The sequence below is a fragment of the Saccoglossus kowalevskii genome, chromosome 3, assembly GCF_978046115.1.
Source record: "Saccoglossus kowalevskii chromosome 3, keSacKowa6.1, whole genome shotgun sequence".
Lineage (NCBI taxonomy): Eukaryota > Metazoa > Hemichordata > Enteropneusta > Harrimaniidae > Saccoglossus > Saccoglossus kowalevskii.
The window spans coordinates 2,292,499-2,313,568 of record NC_140643.1 but is presented as its reverse complement, the minus strand read 5'-3'; the positions used below and the strand labels follow the sequence as shown (position 1 = coordinate 2,313,568).

The 21,070-nt window shown below is 33.5% G+C and overlaps 1 protein-coding gene and 1 long non-coding RNA gene across 4 annotated transcripts in view; one reads left to right on the top strand and one right to left on the bottom strand.

Annotated features, from left to right (window-relative positions):
- Positions 1-13,661, top strand: part of LOC102801624 (cyclic nucleotide-binding domain-containing protein 2-like) — a 222,325-nt gene extending 208,664 nt beyond the window's left edge. For both annotated transcript variants that reach the window (XM_085496687.1, XM_085496689.1), the window contains 2 exons: positions 12,556-12,690; positions 13,046-13,661. In XM_085496687.1, the coding sequence (XP_085352813.1) occupies positions 12,556-12,690; positions 13,046-13,165 (255 nt within the window). In that variant the 3' untranslated portion in view covers positions 13,166-13,661. The remainder of the gene's footprint in view (positions 1-12,555; positions 12,691-13,045) is intronic.
- A 1-nt stretch (position 13,662) lies between these two features.
- On the bottom strand, positions 13,663-19,502 carry LOC144361244 (uncharacterized). 2 transcript variants are annotated; one of them, XR_014928931.1, is made up of 5 exons: positions 19,404-19,488; positions 16,194-16,286; positions 15,548-15,625; positions 15,236-15,349; positions 13,663-13,829 (listed from the first exon to the last, which is right to left on the bottom strand). It is a non-coding gene; the product is annotated as an uncharacterized LOC144361244 (long non-coding RNA). The 2 variants fall into 2 exon arrangements; XR_014928930.1 differs by lacking the exon at positions 16,194-16,286 and having other exon boundaries at positions 19,404-19,502.
- Positions 19,503-21,070: the final 1,568 nt, after the last annotated feature.

The following is a 21,070-nucleotide window of genomic DNA, read 5'->3' as shown; positions in this document are numbered from 1 at the left end:
TTGTAGTTGTGTTGTTGTAACTTTCGAGTTTGTAGTTGTGTTGTTGTAATTTTTGAGTTTGTATTTGTGTTGTTGCAATTTTTGAGTTTGTAGTTGTGTTGTTGTTGTAATTTTTGAGTTTGTAGTTGTGTTGTTGCAACTGTTGAGTTTGTAGTTGTGTTGTTGCAACTTTTGAGTTTGTAGTTGTGTTGTTGTAACTTTCGAATTTGTGGTTGTGTTGTTGTAATTTTTGAGTTTGTATTTGTGTTGTTGTAATTTTTGAGTTTGTAGTTGTGTTGTTGTAACTTTCGAGTTTGTAGTTGTGTTGTTGTACTTTTTGAGTTTGTAGTTGTGTTGTTGCAACTTTTGAGTTTGTAGTTGTGTTGTTGTTGTAATTTTTGAGTTTGTAGTTGTGTTGTTGCAACTGTTGAGTTTGTAGTTATGTTGTTGCAACTTTTGAGTTTGAAATTGTGTTGTAATTTTTGAGTTTGTAGTTGTGTTGTTGCAACTGTTGAGTTTGTAGTTGTGTTGTTGCAACATTTGAGTTTGTAGTTGTGTTGTTGTAACTTTCGAGTTTGTAGTTGTGTTGTTGTAATTTTTGCGTTTGTATTTGTGTTGTTGCAACTTTTGAGTTTGTAGTTGTGTTGTTGTAACTTTCGAGTTTGTAGTTGTGTTGTTGCAACTTTTGACTTTGTAGTTGTGTTGTTACAACTTTTGAGTTTGTAGTTGTGTTGTTGTAATTTTTGAGTTTGTAGTTGTGTTGTTGTATTTTTTGAGTTTGTATTTGTGTTGTTGCAACTTTTGAGTTTGTAGTTGTGTTGTTGTAATTTTTGAGTTTGTAGTTGTGTTGTTGCAACTTTTGAGTTTTTAGTTGTGTTGTTGTAATTTTTGAGTTTGTAGTTGTGTTATTGCAACTTTTGAGTTTGTAGTTGTGTTGTAATTTTTGAGTTTGTAGTTGTGTTGTTGTAATTTTTGAGTTTGTAGATGTGTTGTTGCAACTGTTGAGTTTGTAGTTGTGTTGTTGTACCTTTTGAGTTTGTAGTTGTGTTGTTGCTACTTTTGGGTTTGTAGTTGTGTTGTTGTAATTTTTGAGTTTGTAGTTGTGTTGTTGTAATTTTTGAGTTTGTAGTTGTGTTGTTGCTACTTTTGAGTTTGTAGTTGTGTTGTTACAACTTTTGAGATTGTAGTTGTGTTGTTGCAACTGTTGAGTTTGTAGTTGTTTTGTTGTTGTAATTTTTGAGTTTGTAGTTGTGTTGTTGCAACTGTTGAGTATGTAGTTGTGTTGTTGCAACTTTTGAGTTTGTAGTTGTGTTGTTGTAACTTTCGAGTTTGTAGTTGTGTTGTTGCAACTGTTGAGTTTGTAGTTGTGTTGTTGCAACTTTTGAGTTTGTAGTTGTGTTGTTGTAACTTTCGAGTTTGTAGTTGTGTTGTTGTAATTTTTGAGTTTGTATTTGTGTTGTTGCAACTTTTGAGTTTGTAGTTGTGTTGTTGTAATTTTTGAGTTTGTAGTTGTGTTGTTGCAACTTTTGAGTTTGTAGTTGTGTTGTTGTAATTTTTGAGTTTGTAGTTGTGTTATTGCAACTTTTGAGTTTGTAGTTGTGTTGTAATGTTTGAGTTTGTAGTTGTGTTGTTGTAATTTTTGAGTTTGTAGATGTGTTGTTGCAACTGTTGAGTTTGTAGTTGTGTTGTTGTACTTTTTGAGTTTGTAGTTGTGTTGTTGCTACTCTTGAGTTTGTAGTTGTGTTTTTGTAATTTTTGAGTTTGTAGTTGTGTTGTTGTAATTTTTGAGTTTGTAGTTGTGTTGTTGCAACTTTTGAGTTTGTAGTTGTGTTGTTGTAATTTTTGAGTTTGTAGTTGTGTTGTTGTAATTTTTGAGTTTGTAGTTGTGTTGTTGCAACTGTTGAGTTTGTAGTTGTGTTGTTGCAACTTTTGAGTTTGTAGTTGTGTTGTTGTTACTTTCGAGTTTGTAGTTGTGTTGTTGTAATTTTTGAGTTTGTAGTTGTGTTGTTGCAACCTTTGAGTTTGTAGTTGTGTTGTTGTAATTTTTGAGTTTGTAGTTGTGTTGTTGCAACTTTTGAGTTTGTAGTTGTGTTGTTGTAACTTTCGAATTTGTGGTTGTGTTGTAATTTTTGAGTTTGTAGTTGTGTTGTTGCAACTGTTGAGTTTGTAGTTGTGTTGTTGCAACATTTGAGTTTGTAGTTGTGTTGTTGTAACTTTCGAGTTTGTAGTTGTGTTGTTGTAATTTTTGCGTTTGTATTTGTGTTGTTGCAACTTTTGAGTTTGTAGTTGTGTTGTTGCAACTGTTGAGTTTGTAGTTATGTTGTTGCAACTTTTGAGTTTGAAATTGTGTTGTAATTTTTGAGTTTGTAGTTGTGTTGTTGCAACTGTTGAGTTTGTAGTTGTGTTGTTGCAACATTTGAGTTTGTAGTAGTGTTGTTGTAACTTTCGAGTTTGTAGTTGTGTTGTTGTAATTTTTGCGTTTGTATTTGTGTTGTTGCAACTTTTGAGTTTGTAGTTGTGTTGTTGTAACTTTCGAGTTTGTAGTTGTGTTGTTGCAACTTTTGACTTTGTAGTTGTGTTGTTACAACTTTTGAGTTTGTAGTTGTGTTGTTGTAATTTTTGAGTTTGTAGTTGTGTTGTTGTATTTTTTGAGTTTGTATTTGTGTTGTTGCAACTTTTGAGTTTGTAGTTGTGTTGTTGTAATTTTTGAGTTTGTAGTTGTGTTGTTGCAACTTTTGAGTTTTTAGTTGTGTTGTTGTAATTTTTGAGTTTGTAGTTGTGTTATTGCAACTTTTGAGTTTGTAGTTGTGTTGTAATTTTTGAGTTTGTAGTTGTGTTGTTGTAATTTTTGAGTTTGTAGATGTGTTGTTGCAACTGTTGAGTTTGTAGTTGTGTTGTTGTACCTTTTGAGTTTGTAGTTGTGTTGTTGTAATTTTTGAGTTTGTAGTTGTGTTGTTGTAATTTTTGAGTTTGTAGTTGTGTTGTTACAACTTTTGAGATTGTAGTTGTGTTGTTGCAACTGTTGAGTTTGTAGTTGTGTTGTTGTTGTAATTTTTGAGTTTGTAGTTGTGTTGTTGCAACTGTTGAGTATGTAGTTGTGTTGTTGCAACTTTTGAGTTTGTAGTTGTGTTGTTGTAACTTTCGAGTTTGTAGTTGTGTTGTTGCAACTGTTGAGTTTGTAGTTGTGTTGTTGCAACTTTTGAGTTTGTAGTTGTGTTGTTGTAACTTTCGAGTTTGTAGTTGTGTTGTTGTAATTTTTGAGTTTGTATTTGTGTTGTTGCAACTTTTGAGTTTGTAGTTGTGTTGTTGTAATTTTTGAGTTTGTAGTTGTGTTGTTGCAACTTTTGAGTTTGTAGTTGTGTTGTTGTAATTTTTGAGTTTGTAGTTGTGTTATTGCAACTTTTGAGTTTGTAGTTGTGTTGTAATGTTTGAGTTTGTAGTTGTGTTGTTGTAATTTTTGAGTTTGTAGATGTGTTGTTGCAACTGTTGAGTTTGTAGTTGTGTTGTTGTACTTTTTGAGTTTGTAGTTGTGTTGTTGCTACTCTTGAGTTTGTAGTTGTGTTTTTGTAATTTTTGAGTTTGTAGTTGTGTTGTTGTAATTTTTGAGTTTGTAGTTGTGTTGTTGCAACTTTTGAGTTTGTAGTTGTGTTGTTGTAATTTTTGAGTTTGTAGTTGTGTTGTTGTAATTTTTGAGTTTGTAGTTGTGTTGTTGCAACTGTTGAGTTTGTAGTTGTGTTGTTGCAACTTTTGAGTTTGTAGTTGTGTTGTTGTTACTTTCGAGTTTGTAGTTGTGTTGTTGTAATTTTTGAGTTTGTATTTGTGTTGCAACTTTTGAGTTTGTAGTTGTGTTGTTGTAACTTTCGAGTTTGTAGTTGTGTTGTTGCAACTTTTGACTTTGTAGTTGTGTTGTTACAACTTTTGAGTTTGTAGTTGTGTTGTTGTAACTTTCGAGTTTGTAGTTGTGTTGTTGCAACGTTTGAGTTTGTAGTTGTGTTGTTGCAACTTTTGAGTTTGTAGTTGTGTTGTTGTATTTTTGAGTTTGTAGTTGTGTTGTTGCAACTTTTGCGTTTGTAATTGTGTTGTAATTTTTGAGTTTGTAGTTGTGTTGTTGCAACTTTTGAGTTTGTAGTTGTGTTGTTGTAATTTTTGAGTTTGTAGTTGTGTTATTGCAACTTTTGAGTTTGAAATTGTGTTGCAACTTTTGAGTTTGTAGTTGTGTTATTGTAATTTTTGAGTTTGAAATTGTGTTGCAACTTTTGAGTTTGTAGTTGTGTTGTTGTAATTTTTGAGTTTGTAGTTGTGTTATTGCAACTTTTGAGTTTGTAGTTGTGTTGTAATTTTTGAGTTTGTAGTTGTGTTGTTGTAATTTTTGAGTTTGTAGATGTGTTGTTGCAACTGTTGTTTTTGTAGTTGTGTTGTTGTACTTTTTGAGTTAGTAGTTGTGTTGTTGCTACATTTGAGTTTGTAGTTGTGTTGTTGTAATTTTTGAGTTTGTAGTTGTGTCGTTGTAATTTTTGAGTTTGTAGTTGTGTTGTTGCAACTGTTGAGTATGTAGTTGTGTTGTTGCAACTGTTGAGTTTGTAGTTGTGTTGTTGCAACTTTTGAGTTTGTAGTTGTGTTGTTGTAACTTTCGAATTTGTGGTTGTGTTGTTGTAATTTTTGAGTTTGTATTTGTGTTGTTGAAACTTTTGAGTTTGTAGTTGTGTTGTTGTAACTTTCGAGTTTGTAGTTGTGTTGTTGCAACTTTTGACTTTGTAGTTGTGTTGTTACAACTTTTGAGTTTGTAGTTGTGTTGTTGTAATTTTTGAGTTTGTAGTTGTGTTGTTGTATTTTTTGAGTTTGTATTTGTGTTGTTGCAACTTTTGAGTTTGTAGTTGTGTTGTTGTAATTTTTGAGTTTGTAGTTGTGTTGTTGTAACTTTCGAGTTTGTAGTTGTGTTGTTGCAACTTTTGACTTTGTAGTTGTGTTGTTACAACTTTTGAGTTTGTAGTTGTGTTGTTGTAATTTTTGAGTTTGTAGTTGTGTTGTTGTATTTTTTGAGTTTGTAGTTGTGTTGTTGTAATTTTTGAGTTTGTAGTTGTGTTGTTGCAACTTTTGAGTTTGTAGTTGTGTTGTTGTAATTTTTGAGTTTGTAGTTGTGTTATTGCAACTTTTGAGTTTGAAATTGTGTTGCAACTTTTGAGTTTGTAGTTGTGTTGTTGTAATTTTTGAGTTTGTAGTTGTGTTGTTGCAACTTTTGAGTTTGTAGTTGTGTTGTTGTATTTTTTGAGTTTGTATTTGTGTTGTTGCAACTTTTGAGTTTGTAGTTGTGTTGTTGTAATTTTTGAGTTTGTAGTTGTGTTGTTGCAACTTTTGAGTTTGTAGTTGTGTTGTTGTAATTTTTGAGTTTGTAGTTGTGTTGTTGCAACTTTTGAGTTTGTAGTTGTGTTGTTGTAACTTTCGAGTTTGTAGTTGTGTTGTTGCAACTGTTGAGTTTGTAGTTGTGTTGTTGCAACTTTTGAGTTTGTAGTTGTGTTGTTGTAACTTTCGAGTTTGTAGTTGTGTTGTTGTAATTTTTGAGTTTGTATTTGTGTTGTTGCAATTTTTGAGTTTGTAGTTGTGTTGTTGTTGTAATTTTTGAGTTTGTAGTTGTGTTGTTGCAACTGTTGAGTTTGTAGTTGTGTTGTTGCAACTTTTGAGTTTGTAGTTGTGTTGTTGTAACTTTCGAATTTGTGGTTGTGTTGTTGTAATTTTTGAGTTTGTATTTGTGTTGTTGTAATTTTTGAGTTTGTAGTTGTGTTGTTGTAACTTTCGAGTTTGTAGTTGTGTTGTTGTACTTTTTGAGTTTGTAGTTGTGTTGTTGCAACTTTTGAGTTTGTAGTTGTGTTGTTGTTGTAATTTTTGAGTTTGTAGTTGTGTTGTTGCAACTGTTGAGTTTGTAGTTATGTTGTTGCAACTTTTGAGTTTGAAATTGTGTTGTAATTTTTGAGTTTGTAGTTGTGTTGTTGCAACTGTTGAGTTTGTAGTTGTGTTGTTGCAACATTTGAGTTTGTAGTTGTGTTGTTGTAACTTTCGAGTTTGTAGTTGTGTTGTTGTAATTTTTGCGTTTGTATTTGTGTTGTTGCAACTTTTGAGTTTGTAGTTGTGTTGTTGTATTTTTTGAGTTTGTATTTGTGTTGTTGCAACTTTTGAGTTTGTAGTTGTGTTGTTGTAATTTTTGAGTTTGTAGTTGTGTTGTTGCAACTTTTGAGTTTTTAGTTGTGTTGTTGTAATTTTTGAGTTTGTAGTTGTGTTATTGCAACTTTTGAGTTTGTAGTTGTGTTGTAATTTTTGAGTTTGTAGTTGTGTTGTTGTAATTTTTGAGTTTGTAGATGTGTTGTTGCAACTGTTGAGTTTGTAGTTGTGTTGTTGTACCTTTTGAGTTTGTAGTTGTGTTGTTGCTACTTTTGGGTTTGTAGTTGTGTTGTTGTAATTTTTGAGTTTGTAGTTGTGTTGTTGTAATTTTTGAGTTTGTAGTTGTGTTGTTGCTACTTTTGAGTTTGTAGTTGTGTTGTTACAACTTTTGAGATTGTAGTTGTGTTGTTGCAACTGTTGAGTTTGTAGTTGTTTTGTTGTTGTAATTTTTGAGTTTGTAGTTGTGTTGTTGCAACTGTTGAGTATGTAGTTGTGTTGTTGCAACTTTTGAGTTTGTAGTTGTGTTGTTGTAACTTTCGAGTTTGTAGTTGTGTTGTTGCAACTGTTGAGTTTGTAGTTGTGTTGTTGCAACTTTTGAGTTTGTAGTTGTGTTGTTGTAACTTTCGAGTTTGTAGTTGTGTTGTTGTAATTTTTGAGTTTGTATTTGTGTTGTTGCAACTTTTGAGTTTGTAGTTGTGTTGTTGTAATTTTTGAGTTTGTAGTTGTGTTGTTGCAACTTTTGAGTTTGTAGTTGTGTTGTTGTAATTTTTGAGTTTGTAGTTGTGTTATTGCAACTTTTGAGTTTGTAGTTGTGTTGTAATGTTTGAGTTTGTAGTTGTGTTGTTGTAATTTTTGAGTTTGTAGATGTGTTGTTGCAACTGTTGAGTTTGTAGTTGTGTTGTTGTACTTTTTGAGTTTGTAGTTGTGTTGTTGCTACTCTTGAGTTTGTAGTTGTGTTTTTGTAATTTTTGAGTTTGTAGTTGTGTTGTTGTAATTTTTGAGTTTGTAGTTGTGTTGTTGCAACTTTTGAGTTTGTAGTTGTGTTGTTGTAATTTTTGAGTTTGTAGTTGTGTTGTTGTAATTTTTGAGTTTGTAGTTGTGTTGTTGCAACTGTTGAGTTTGTAGTTGTGTTGTTGCAACTTTTGAGTTTGTAGTTGTGTTGTTGTTACTTTCGAGTTTGTAGTTGTGTTGTTGTAATTTTTGAGTTTGTATTTGTGTTGCAACTTTTGAGTTTGTAGTTGTGTTGTTGTAACTTTCGAGTTTGTAGTTGTGTTGTTGCAACTTTTGACTTTGTAGTTGTGTTGTTACAACTTTTGAGTTTGTAGTTGTGTTGTTGTAATTTTTGAGTTTGTTGTGTTGTTGTATTTCTTGAGTTTGTATTTGTGTTGTTGCAACTTTTGAGTTTGTAGTTGTGTTGTTGTAATTTTTGAGTTTGTAGTTGTGTTATTGCAACTTTTGTGTTTGTAATTGTGTTGTAATTTTTGAGTTTGTAGTTGTGTTGTTGCTACTTTTGAGTTTGTAGTTGTGTTGTTACAACTTTTGAGATTGTAGTTGTGTTGTTGCAACTGTTGAGTTTGTAGTTGTTTTGTTGTTGTAATTTTTGAGTTTGTAGTTGTGTTGTTGCAACTGTTGAGTATGTAGTTGTGTTGTTGCAACTTTTGAGTTTGTAGTTGTGTTGTTGTAACTTTCGAGTTTGTAGTTGTGTTGTTGCAACTGTTGAGTTTGTAGTTGTGTTGTTGCAACTTTTGAGTTTGTAGTTGTGTTGTTGTAACTTTCGAGTTTGTAGTTGTGTTGTTGTAATTTTTGAGTTTGTATTTGTGTTGTTGCAACTTTTGAGTTTGTAGTTGTGTTGTTGTAATTTTTGAGTTTGTAGTTGTGTTGTTGCAACTTTTGAGTTTGTAGTTGTGTTGTTGTAATTTTTGAGTTTGTAGTTGTGTTATTGCAACTTTTGAGTTTGTAGTTGTGTTGTAATGTTTGAGTTTGTAGTTGTGTTGTTGTAATTTTTGAGTTTGTAGATGTGTTGTTGCAACTGTTGAGTTTGTAGTTGTGTTGTTGTACTTTTTGAGTTTGTAGTTGTGTTGTTGCTACTCTTGAGTTTGTAGTTGTGTTTTTGTAATTTTTGAGTTTGTAGTTGTGTTGTTGTAATTTTTGAGTTTGTAGTTGTGTTGTTGCAACTTTTGAGTTTGTAGTTGTGTTGTTGTAATTTTTGAGTTTGTAGTTGTGTTGTTGTAATTTTTGAGTTTGTAGTTGTGTTGTTGCAACTGTTGAGTTTGTAGTTGTGTTGTTGCAACTTTTGAGTTTGTAGTTGTGTTGTTGTTACTTTCGAGTTTGTAGTTGTGTTGTTGTAATTTTTGAGTTTGTATTTGTGTTGCAACTTTTGAGTTTGTAGTTGTGTTGTTGTAACTTTCGAGTTTGTAGTTGTGTTGTTGCAACTTTTGACTTTGTAGTTGTGTTGTTACAACTTTTGAGTTTGTAGTTGTGTTGTTGTAATTTTTGAGTTTGTTGTGTTGTTGTATTTCTTGAGTTTGTATTTGTGTTGTTGCAACTTTTGAGTTTGTAGTTGTGTTGTTGTAATTTTTGAGTTTGTAGTTGTGTTATTGCAACTTTTGTGTTTGTAATTGTGTTGTAATTTTTGAGTTTGTATTTGTGTTGTTGCAACTTTTGAGTTTGTAATTGTGTTGTAATTGTTGAGTTTGTAGTTGTGTTGTTGTTGTAATTTTTGAGTTTGTAGTTGTGTTGTTGCAACTGTTGAGTATGTAGTTGTGTTGTTGCAACTTTTGAGTTTGTAGTTGTGTTGTTGTAACTTTCGAGTTTGTAGTTGTGTTGTTGTAATTTTTGAGTTTGTATTTGTGTTGTTGCAACTTTTGAGTTTGTAGTTGTGTTGTTGTAATTTTTGAGTTTGTAGTTGTGTTGTTGCAACTTTTGAGTTTGTAGTTGTGTTGTTGTCATTTTTGAGTTTGTAGTTGTGTTATTGCAACTTTTGAGTTTGTAGTTGTGTTGTAATTTTTGAGTTTGTAGTTGTGTTGTTGCAACTTTTGAGTTTGTAGTTGTGTTGTTGTACTTTTTGAGTTTGTAGTTGTGTTGTTGTTACTTTCGAGTTTGTAGTTGTGTTGTTGTAATTTTTGAGTTTGTATTTGTGTTGCAACTTTTGAGTTTGTAGTTGTGTTGTTGTAACTTTCGAGTTTGTAGTTGTGTTGTTGCAACTTTTGACTTTGTAGTTGTGTTGTTACAACTTTTGAGTTTGTAGTTGTGTTGTTGTAATTTTTGAGTTTGTTGTGTTGTTGTATTTCTTGAGTTTGTATTTGTGTTGTTGCAACTTTTGAGTTTGTAGTTGTGTTGTTGTAATTTTTGAGTTTGTAGTTGTGTTATTGCAACTTTTGTGTTTGTAATTGTGTTGTAATTTTTGAGTTTGTATTTGTGTTGTTGCAACTTTTGAGTTTGTAATTGTGTTGTAATTGTTGAGTTTGTAGTTGTGTTGTTGTTGTAATTTTTGAGTTTGTAGTTGTGTTGTTGCAACTGTTGAGTATGTAGTTGTGTTGTTGCAACTTTTGAGTTTGTAGTTGTGTTGTTGTAACTTTCGAGTTTGTAGTTGTGTTGTTGTAATTTTTGAGTTTGTATTTGTGTTGTTGCAACTTTTGAGTTTGTAGTTGTGTTGTTGTAATTTTTGAGTTTGTAGTTGTGTTGTTGCAACTTTTGAGTTTGTAGTTGTGTTGTTGTCATTTTTGAGTTTGTAGTTGTGTTATTGCAACTTTTGAGTTTGTAGTTGTGTTGTAATTTTTGAGTTTGTAGTTGTGTTGTTGTAATTTTTGAGTTTGTAGATGTGTTGTTGCAACTTTTGAGTTTGTAGTTGTGTTGTTGTACTTTTTGAGTTTGTAGTTGTGTTGTTGCTACTCTTGAGTTTGTAGTTGTGTTTTTGTAATTTTTGAGTTTGTAGTTGTGTTGTTGTAATTTTTGAGTTTGTAGTTGTGTTATTGCAACTTTCGAGTTTGTAGTTGTGTTGTTGTAATTTTTGAGTTTGTAGTTGTCTTGTTGTTGTAATTTTTGAGTTTGTAGTTGTGTTGTTGCAACTGTTGAGTTTGTAGTTGTGTTGTTGCAACTTTTGAGTTTGTAGTTGTGTTGTTGTTACTTTCGAATTTGTAGTTGTGTTGTTGTAATTTTTGAGTTTGTATTTGTGTTGTTGCAACTTTTGAGTTTGTAGTTGTGTTGTTGTAACTTTCGAGTTTGTAGTTGTGTTGTTGCAACTTTTGACATTGTAGTTGTGTTGTTACAACTTTTGAGTTTGTAGTTGTGTTGTTGTAATTTTTGAGTTTGTTGTTGTGTTGTTGTATTTCTTGAGTTTGTATTTGTGTTGTTGCAACTTTTGAGTTTGTAGTTGTGTTGTAATTTTTGAGTTTGTAGTTGTGTTATTTCAACTTTTGTGTTTGTAATTGTGTTGTAATTTTTGAGTTTGTAGTTGTGTTGTTGCAACTGTTGAGTTTGTAGTTGTGTTGTTGCAACTTTTGAGTTTGTAGTTGTGTTGTTGTAACTTTCGAGTTTGTAGTTGTGTTGTTGTAATTTTTGAGTTTGTATTTGTGTTGTTGCAACTTTTGAGTTTGTAGTTGTGTTGTTGTAACTTTCGAGTTTGTAGTTGTGTTGTTGCAACTTTTGACTTTGTAGTTGTGTTGTTACAACTTTTGAGTTTGTAGTTGTGTTGTTGTAATTTTTGAGTTTGTAGTTGTGTTGTATTTTTTGAGTTTGTAGTTGTGTTGTTGCAACTTTTGAGTTTGTAGTTGTGTTGTAACTTTCGAGTTTGTAGTTGTGTTGTTGCAACTTTTGACTTTGTAGTTGTGTTGTTACAACTTTTGAGTTTGTAGTTGTGTTGTTGTAATTTTTGAGTTTGTAGTTGTGTTGTATTTTTTGAGTTTGTAGTTGTGTTGTTGCAACTTTTGAGTTTGTAGTTGTGTTGTTGTAATTTTTGAATTTGTAGTTGTGTTGTTGCAACTTTTGAGTTTGTAGTTGTGTTGTTGTAATTCTTGAGTTTGTAGTTGTGTTGTTGCAACTTTTGAGTTTGTGTTGATGCAACTTTTGCGTTCGTAGTTGTGTTGAGGAAACATTGAGACATTGTTTTCACGACTCTATACAACCTGGTCGGACAGCTACCCAGGTTCAAATTATTTCAACTTCTAAAGAACCGTGCGTGAATTTCGAAAATTGTGCTGAAATTTGGTCTGGTTTTTTGGCAGATTTATTTATCTTCAACGGAATTCTCAAATTGTGTGCACTGTACAGGTTTTGAAACTGGTCGGTAATCTTGCTTAACACGAGCCTGCCTGAGTCTGGACACCCATCCACCAAATTGACATTCACGTGACATGCCTTTTCAAAATAGTTACATGGCAAGAAGTTTTTCTTTGTTTTGTTAGTCCTCGTTAGTCCCTGTTAGCACACTTGTAATTCGGTCTCCGTGCGTCCGGGTGTCCGTGCGTCCGTCCGGAGTCGTATATCAGAATCCTTTGGACCGATACCGTTCTTTCCTTGCATGTTTTCATACTCAGATCAAAGATGGCCGAATAACGGCTGTTTTTTTGTTTTGTTTTTTTTGCCATATTACTATATCTCTGAAAATATATCATTTTCATTGATATATAGCATGTCATAAATGGATACATGTACATGTCAATTCAATTTGCAATTTGATCAAATATGGCCGACTGGCGGTCATCTTGTTTGTTTAAAATGTGATAACTTGGATCTATCCCAGTCCCTCCCACAGGATAGAGGGACTGTGGATCTATGTTTTCCTTTGCTATGTCTTAAACCGGAGGGGTCGTCACGCAACACGTGTTTACATTTGATGTAAATAAACAATATGTTGTGTACATTACTTGGGACTCAAGTTTCAAGGACACACTCGCGACAACTCCTCAACTTTAATATGACGAGCACAAAGTGAATTTTCAAAAATTTAACGGGGACTGTTTCATTGACTTGTTTTGCATGATAAAATAGCTATATACTAACCACACTGTAGTTTATATCAATCGTACATCATTCGCTCATTATTAGCGGTGTGGCTAGATTAACACCATCATACGAAATTAATGTTGGTATCTCTTCTCATAGTTGCAAATGTATGTACTCGGCGATTCCATAACGAACACATTGACTATCGTTTTGTGCTTTAAACTTTCAACGCATGTATGCCCAGCCAAGTCTGATAGATTTTCTCGGAATATGAGAAGAATTGCTGAAAAAATAACGTTCTAGAGGTCTTTATCTCGTAATAGCAGTCTCACGTGACTGACGAGATATGCATGTGAGCTAGCAAGTATTTAATAAATGATCTATTGTAACGTGTTAGGAGTTCTAGAAAAATCAGACGTGATACAAATACAGATTTACTTATACACCCCCTATTTCACACTGATTATTGTTTGTCTACAGGGACTGGCAGATCTTGCTTACGGCACCCGCAAAAACTTTTTCCTGATTAGCGAGGGTGCGGAGTGCGTGATGCTATCCAAGAAGTTTTATCTTAATAATGCATCTGTAGACACATTGCTTACTATTAAGAAACGGGTATGTACAATTGTTCCCGCCTATCGATGTATTCGTGATTATTGCTAATGCAGGGGAGATGAGATAGAGTTGATAAACATGCCTATTTTGTTGTGTTGTGATTCCTGGACCATTTAATACCTCGAAAATGTTCGTGAAAGAGAGTTTATAAACGCTCCATTTCATATCTACTACTCACATATCACTGTAGTAATTAGAACGGCGTCATGCGGTGATCCTTTTCGAAGATTATGCTTGCCGAAAACACAATGATCGATTACTAAAAGGAGATATCCTGACTGAACGCATACTTGGTGCCCGAAGACGGTAATAGACTAACGGTTGACTAACCATTTCGTGTTTGTTCTCTCCTCAGGAGAGTAAACTGCCTACTGACGCAGAGCTCGACAGTATTTTGCAAACACAGATAAACTGGGATCAGTATCGTAAACACATGGTAGAATGGAAATTGGCTGAGAAACAAACGCCTAGATAGTAAACACAAGTCGCTGTATGACTGAAGGTCGATCCTTAAACAGTATTAATATAAATTAGTTTGGCATATACCGCATAGCTGGATAAAATATATCTAGTTGTGTTTCCACATGGTGCCGAATTTTACATTGAAGTATATCTATATTCAACGGAACGGTTTACATTTCTTCATCCATTTTTAAAAGTTAGCTTCAGGTAAATCACGAATGAGTCCGCAGGATATTATGATTTTAAATGTTTTTGATGTAGCTTTATAATAAAGACTACTACGTAATTTTGTATCTGAGTATAAATTGTATGAATAGATTGACAAACGGGTTGATGCAAATTGTTTTTTTCTGTATATCCTACTTAACTCTTGGAATAACTCTCACTGATTTGACCATGATAGCATGTTTTCTTACTATATCGACAAATATATTATATAGAGCATATTAGTTACTTGTAATAACAGAACAGGTACAAAGGACATGATCATTAAAAACACATGAATTGAACTTATTTGCATTTTAATGATATCGTTTATTATTTAACTATACAGACTGGAAAGGAAAGGTATCTATTATTGGTGACCAGTAAAATCACGCAGTCCAACAAGTACTATAATTCCATCTCATCGAGGTCAACCATGTGTACATGTAGTGTTTGCCATTTCCATTATTTGACTGTAAAGAATGAAAACACTTTTAGTAACCAACAGAAGCGTTGAAATCAACACGTACTGTAAAACCACAGTCAGCTGGCGCACACGTGATAATAAAATAAATACGATATTTACTATATGGGGGCCGCCATCTTGAATGATGCATAAAACTAAATAAGAGACAAGTTATGAAACGCGTTTGCCAGATTCCTACAAATCAGGACAAAAATACCAATCTTTCACAAAAATACGGTCCGTTGGGGTTATATTAAGCCAACCGATAACAAAATTCGGTCTAATTCGTCGTTTTTGTGTGGAAAAATCCCTTGCATACGAACAGCTAATTACACGAAGAACCTAGAACACTTTCCTTGGGTATTTAAAACTAAAAATGGGCATTCCAGCTCAGCATCCAATCAGCGACGGCCTAACACTTAGATGACAATTTCGGTTTCAAATACCCCGGCTTAGTGTTCTAGGTTCTTCTTGTCTCTTGTTTAGTTTTATGCTTCATTCAAGATGGCGGCCCCCATATAGTAAATATCGTATTTATTTTATTATCACGTGTGCGCCAGCTGACTGTGTGTAAAACCATGGGTTTATAGTTCCATGGTAAAACCAACACGTACCGTGAAACCATCACATGCCGTGAAACCAACACGTGCCTTGAAACCACCACATACTGTGAAACCAGTACATGCCGTGAAACCAAAACATACAGCGCATACTCTCACAAAATATATGTAGGCATTAGATTATTGAGACACATACTGCGCGGGCCACCGTTCAACCGGGATTTGCGATTCATTAATATTTAATCCAAGATTTGTGTAGCTTTGGGTTATAGAAAGAGATAAGGTACCATAACTATGTCCCCATTTCCTTAATCCTAAGCTACCCAAACCATTATAAATCAAGTTACAATAATTTGTATGATTTTCTTTCTATTAGCTTGAATTAAAACACAACCATAATGTTAATTAATCTGCAAACCTATACAGGGTCTTAATTTAATTGACTTTATTTGAATGGCATTTCTATATAACTTAATTCAAAAAAGGCATATCGTTAAACGCAAATTTTAAATCACGGTTTAGTGGTTACCTACTGTGAGAATATACGTGTCGTGACTTACACAAAAGACTATGTATGTATTTGACTGTTGGAGACACATGCCTTGAGTACACGCATGTATGGCTCTTACAAAACACGATGTACAGTGACAGTCATGGTATACAGGCAATGAACGGTCCACCCTATCATGAGGTTAGGTGTGGATGACGACAGACATTCAACAAAGTGATGAAGGGACAACGAAGACAACCCAATTAAAAAACAACAAAATAAACCGGCAAACAAACTATGCACTATTTGACTTGTATTTGGCTTGGATGCACTCCTGACATTTTACAGTGTGGCAATACTCGCCTGGATTGTAGCAATATTCATTCATGAAATTAGTATCGTCGATTCTGGTACAACACAGCTGTCCCACTTCGCAAATCTGATTTCCTTGGCATTCGTGATTAGACGAACACATAACTGCAAAGTGAACCATATGATGAGTTAGCTCAACTTATAAATTCATCTAGTGTAAAATATCGAGTACATAGAAGTCAATGAGTGAAGAAAAATACAGTGAGTAGTGGCACTGTTAAATTTTATTAGATTATTGGGGAGGAAATCGTTTACACGTTACGCCACACAATGCCACGGAGTGAATATATCTCTACTACATACCTTGGGCCGTAGTTAATGTAATCATCATGCCTACCAGCAACATAACAAATACCATTTTCGCATTCATCACAAATTTTTCTAAGAATGAAATACATATTTTTCGATATATTGCACAGTTAAACGTTGTAGCAAAATAGATAAATAAAAAGTACGAGTAGTTACGTTAGTTCATACACAACATGTACAACACTCAATGGTTAATATTGCCTTAGACTGGGCAGCATCTATGGCAATGTTGCCGTGTGTGATGCACGAATATTATTAATGAAAGCAAAATGTAAAATAGAGACGGGAAAGTTTTTTTTACCAAATGCAGAAACGATACAGAATAACGAAATGTACGCCCTGGTCTTCGAATATATTTACGTCATAGCTTAATAAAAATCTACGATATAGCTGCAAAGTATATCCATGATGTATACTGTACTATAACGAAATCGACCATTTAACTTCCAAATATGACGAAACCGATTTCCGAGCTGCCAAATTTGTTATGTCATAGTCAGGTGGTGAGATTTTCCCACATGGAATTATGTACTAAAATGCAAAATAAAAATGTTCCGTCATAATTTCGCAAAAGTAAATGTGGAATTATGGCCCATTGCCCACAGACTCCAATGTACAACACTGTGAAAAACAAACTTACCGAATAAGCGTTAGTTCAAACTGCTACGTTGTGGATATAAAGTTAAATTGATTGGATCCACTGCTTTTATAACAGTATAAACATATGTCACCACTATTGCATTTAGCACAACCAAATGAATAACAGAAAATAATATAATATAGTAGACGTTCACATTTAATGTAAACCAATGAATCAATCGAAACCAAATAGGCACATAATTCACCTCACCCCAAGGTTACTGGTTCAGTACAATAAACAAGGACATGTAAACTAGACATACACAACTCTTGGACGAAATAACGTTACTTCGTGTTAATAGGTCAATGGTGATTACTAACCATTATTACTTTACTTAATGTTATCTACTACAAATGCATTGCAAATTGACTTGATAATTATTTATATTTTCACTTACATTTTTCAGTTGAGGGCATTTATTTTTACACTAAATACATTTTTTGTTTAATTCTAATAACGTTTTTAATCTCTCGACACACACACATTATATCTCAGCACATAACTCTAATATTATTCTACTTTATATATCCTTTTTAAATCCATTCTGAGATCATTATTTCGTATCCTGCAAAGAGAAATCTGGTTTAATTTGATAACTTGTGGCGATCTTGTTTTTTTCTGTGGTGGCAGCAGTGATAGAATCAACTATCACATACACAATACGTTTCTGCTATATATCGATAGCCTCAATGAACCATACTTAGATTGTCGTCAAGCGTACATATCACCATGTAAAGTGGCAACAGTGTATTCACTTAAAGCGAATGGTCATTGTTCAATGTTATTTTATGTTTATTAATAGAGTGCCTGCTAGCATGATGTGTAGTATGTATACTACATTAACGCGCTCCAGCTTGTTTGAACTAGCATTAAACAGTATTTGATGACAATAACGCGTTGTTTTGATAATGCAAACCCAATTACATTAATTACAAACACTACGAAAACTAAAATAGTAGTTAAAATAATTTAAAAGCAGAATATGAAACGTAGTACGATCGTATCGACGACGTGTGGCGCATACTTTACGGTATTCTGGTAGTAATCATATTATTACACATGTGTTCTTGCTTGTAATACATAGCAGTTTAATTAAAGTGCCTGTGAAATGGCTGCTATTTTCATGCCTAAAATTATCAATTGGTACATAAATATTATTAATTTTTATGTTTCTAAGCATGAATTATTTTTTTAAGTGAAAAAATGTGTTTTAGACTTTATTTTTGTGTATTTTAAAACGAGGCTCCTCATTAGATTCTCATTTGCATACATAAATTCCCCTTGTGACGTCTGAAGGGGAAGTCGCATGGCAGCTTGCATTGCCGATACGTGTAAATAAGGCAAATTTCTTGTGCAGTTTTCTCGTCTTTGACTATATTGTCACTTATGTACTTGTTCATCGAGGAAGAATGGACCATAATGAACACATAGTATCAATTGTTGTTGCATGAGGTTGAGTTAGATGAGAAATTTGTCCGTTCTGGTGTAGCTGGTCACCGTGATCGTCACCGACACCGGCGCACGTTTGTACACTGTTGCTTGACAAAATAGAATTTGACGTCGGAATTATCTCGTTATTTAGCAAGTTACTAGGCACGTCACTACACTGTTTTATTTCATCGATCGTCTGAGTAAAACTTTCAATTTTGACATTCTAAACATTAGACTATAGTGATCACTATAAAGTAATTAAAATAACGACAAATCACAGTTACTAAATAAATTACAGCCGCGTGGAAATAAATTGACATTTTGTTGAAATAGGTGAACACGACGAGGGCAAGTGCGTTAAAAGCGGCGTTTAATTGGATAACAAAAATAATCGAGATCGACACACATACAGATAAATTCAGAGTGGATTCGAGTTAGCGTGATCCATGGCGTGATTATCATAATTATAACATCGTATTAAAACTTTATTTGGTGAAATACATTGACCAAGCCCGGATTCTTATTTCATAAATTATTACGCAGATCAAGCTGCAAGCATGGAGGTAAAAAAGGACAGAGGTGTGAATTCGTCATTCAACACCAATCACCAAACAATTCAGAAACTTTTAGCCTTCGAAAATGAAAACAGTTAGCAGTGTGTAAGGGCTGTGTAATTTCCTGTTTGTCCGACGTATCGTTTTCGTGTCACTGTCAAAATTATTGCTACCTTTTACTTAACAGGGACTAAATGGTCTCTATGAAACGATAACCAGGATCGCAAAAAAAGTCAACTGATCATGGGCTGGTCCGGAATCTATTTCTTTCAAAAGTGTTGCGCCAGGTTTACGTTGTCGGCGTTTATCTTTAAACCTAGTCGTTTTTTTATGGATGAGGACAGTTTTTCCCAAAAAAATGAATCTAAGGTTAAGTGATGTCGCACCTTCGGATCGATTAGAAATGTGTGAATACTTATACTACGACTATACGTTTCACTGCAACTGCCCACAGCACAACATCTAAAAACTCTCTCTCTCAAAAAAAAAATAAAATAGACAAAAAAAAAAGAAAAAACGCCGACCGAAAAATGTATATCATTTAAAAGTATACTGAACGACCAGTGTTATTACGGCTAAGGGGTATGACTTCCTCTCACATTTTGTCATTTGGTGGCGCACTTTCGGCGAGAGTCGGAAATCCGGAAACAGTCGACCGTTTCACGATAGGTGGGCGTGGCTACAACACGAGAAATATCCCAAATTTACTTGGATACGAGTTATCATTTTCAGCAAAAAAATCAATAACTACCCTTTTCAGTGGGACACATATCTAAAATGGGAAACGTGAGGGTGGGCATTGCACAGGCACTTTAAATGTAGTGTAGTTTAATGAAATGTAACAGCCCCAAACAGCAACAAAAACTGTTTTGCGTTGTATGAACACTTGCGTTTAGTGACGGAAATCAATTTTCGTCAGACTCAATTTAAACAAAGAAAGGTGCTCGAATGCGACAAAATGTGAAGCACATTTTTCAAATAAGGAAGACATTTAAATGCGCCCCCGAACGCGTCTATACGGCGTTTTATGAACATGACTATTATTTTCGGTGTCATGTGTATAATAATGCTAAATTATTACTACACACAAAAATTATATATAATAATAAAGTTATCACGACAACACTGCAAAGTATGTACCCGAGCAGTACAAGATCAATCTAATCACCAAACTATTGTTATGAGTCATTTGCGGTATTCTTGTAATAACCTTCATATTACTCACCAATGTCTTAGTAGCTATTAGGTGACAGTCTTACAGCAACACTTGTCTCACAGTGTCACCGCCCAGTTTAGTAGTGTCGGTATTTATTGAAATAAAAGTGCAGGTACAATAAAATACGTTTTGTCAATATTTTGCTTTCATTCAATTCCGTATGTTCTTTTACTAAATTGCGTGCAAATAACATCTCAGTTATCCTGGGCATTCAAAGAAATTATTGTTGTACTTTAACATGATCAGTTTAGTGTATATAATTTAAACACGCTATGTACTACTTGAGCGTGATGACTTTATCAGAAGACAATTCAAAATATGGTCATGCTACATAATACAATTGAATGTATAATGTTGTATTTACGTTAACTATCATATGTCAATATTTGCAATGGGTTTAACGAGTGCCCAGACTTTGCGACAAAGTGTATGACTGTAGCATTAAAGATTTATTACATGCTTGACATAATAAGTCTAATTTGGTTTTACAAAGTGAAATTGTCAGATGGTGTCACCATTGCTTTCAAAGAAATTAAGGGTGTTAAGCGGAGTAGCAACTTGCCACAACTCCTTTTAACATCTCCTAAACCATCATGAAACACGTGATGGTTTACAAAAGTTTGAATAAACTATCGGGATATTGTAACAAATGGCACCCCAAAGTAAATGTAACGGCAAATAATAAAGTTAATTTCACAGCATTTATGGTTAATGTAACACAATTTTCACTCCGAACGGAAAATCAAATGAAAATCTTAGTTTGCTAGAAATATACATTTATCGGCGGACAAATATTGCTATATTCATCATTCACACATGTACCAATATATTGTTATAAATGGTTTAAATAACATATTAAAATGGAATATTTTCTAAAATCAGAGAATTTCAGATATCATCACAAAATGCATATATCTTATAAAGGTATAAAAAAACATTCGATTTAGCGTGTTTCAAGAAGTTTAATATGCAATTTCCAAAAGATGGGCCATGAACAACCACAAACACAAGCAATTCGCCTCTAAACTATCTAAGGATATATCTCATGCTATGAATAGTTTTCTATAGATTTGGTCATAGTTGCTATGTACTCGCCGACATTTATTTGCCAATATACCTGCATATACGGTAGCTTGTATAAAATTACATCTACGCATATTAATGAGATCTTGTAACCCCCCCCCCTCTGAAGAGCGGATGCAATCATGCAATATCGTGGATCTGAGACACACATTCCAAATAGCATTTCCTTATAATAATATTTTGCCTAGTGGGATACTCGTGCCATGTTTGACAATAATATATATTCATAAAATCGCAGCTGCATGTGGCAATATGTCTGGCTAGCGGTCGTCAAATAATAGATAGCGTATTATAAGAGAAACACAGCAGACCATACGCATGTCGTTCCCCCATTGCATATAAATTGTGTATATTGTAACGTCAATTTGCGTAATACTTAGTATAATTATTGACTAGGCACGGAGACCCTAATTTTAGACAACACTTGTCCAAAAGCAACATCCAAATTAATTATATGGAAGTAAGTACACATATTGCCTAAGGTGTTAATTTACCAAGTCGGTCACCATCCGTGTATTGAAATCCACATTTAACAGGTAAATAATTATTGACATTATCATTTGAAAACAGTATTGTTAGTTAACATACGGTTT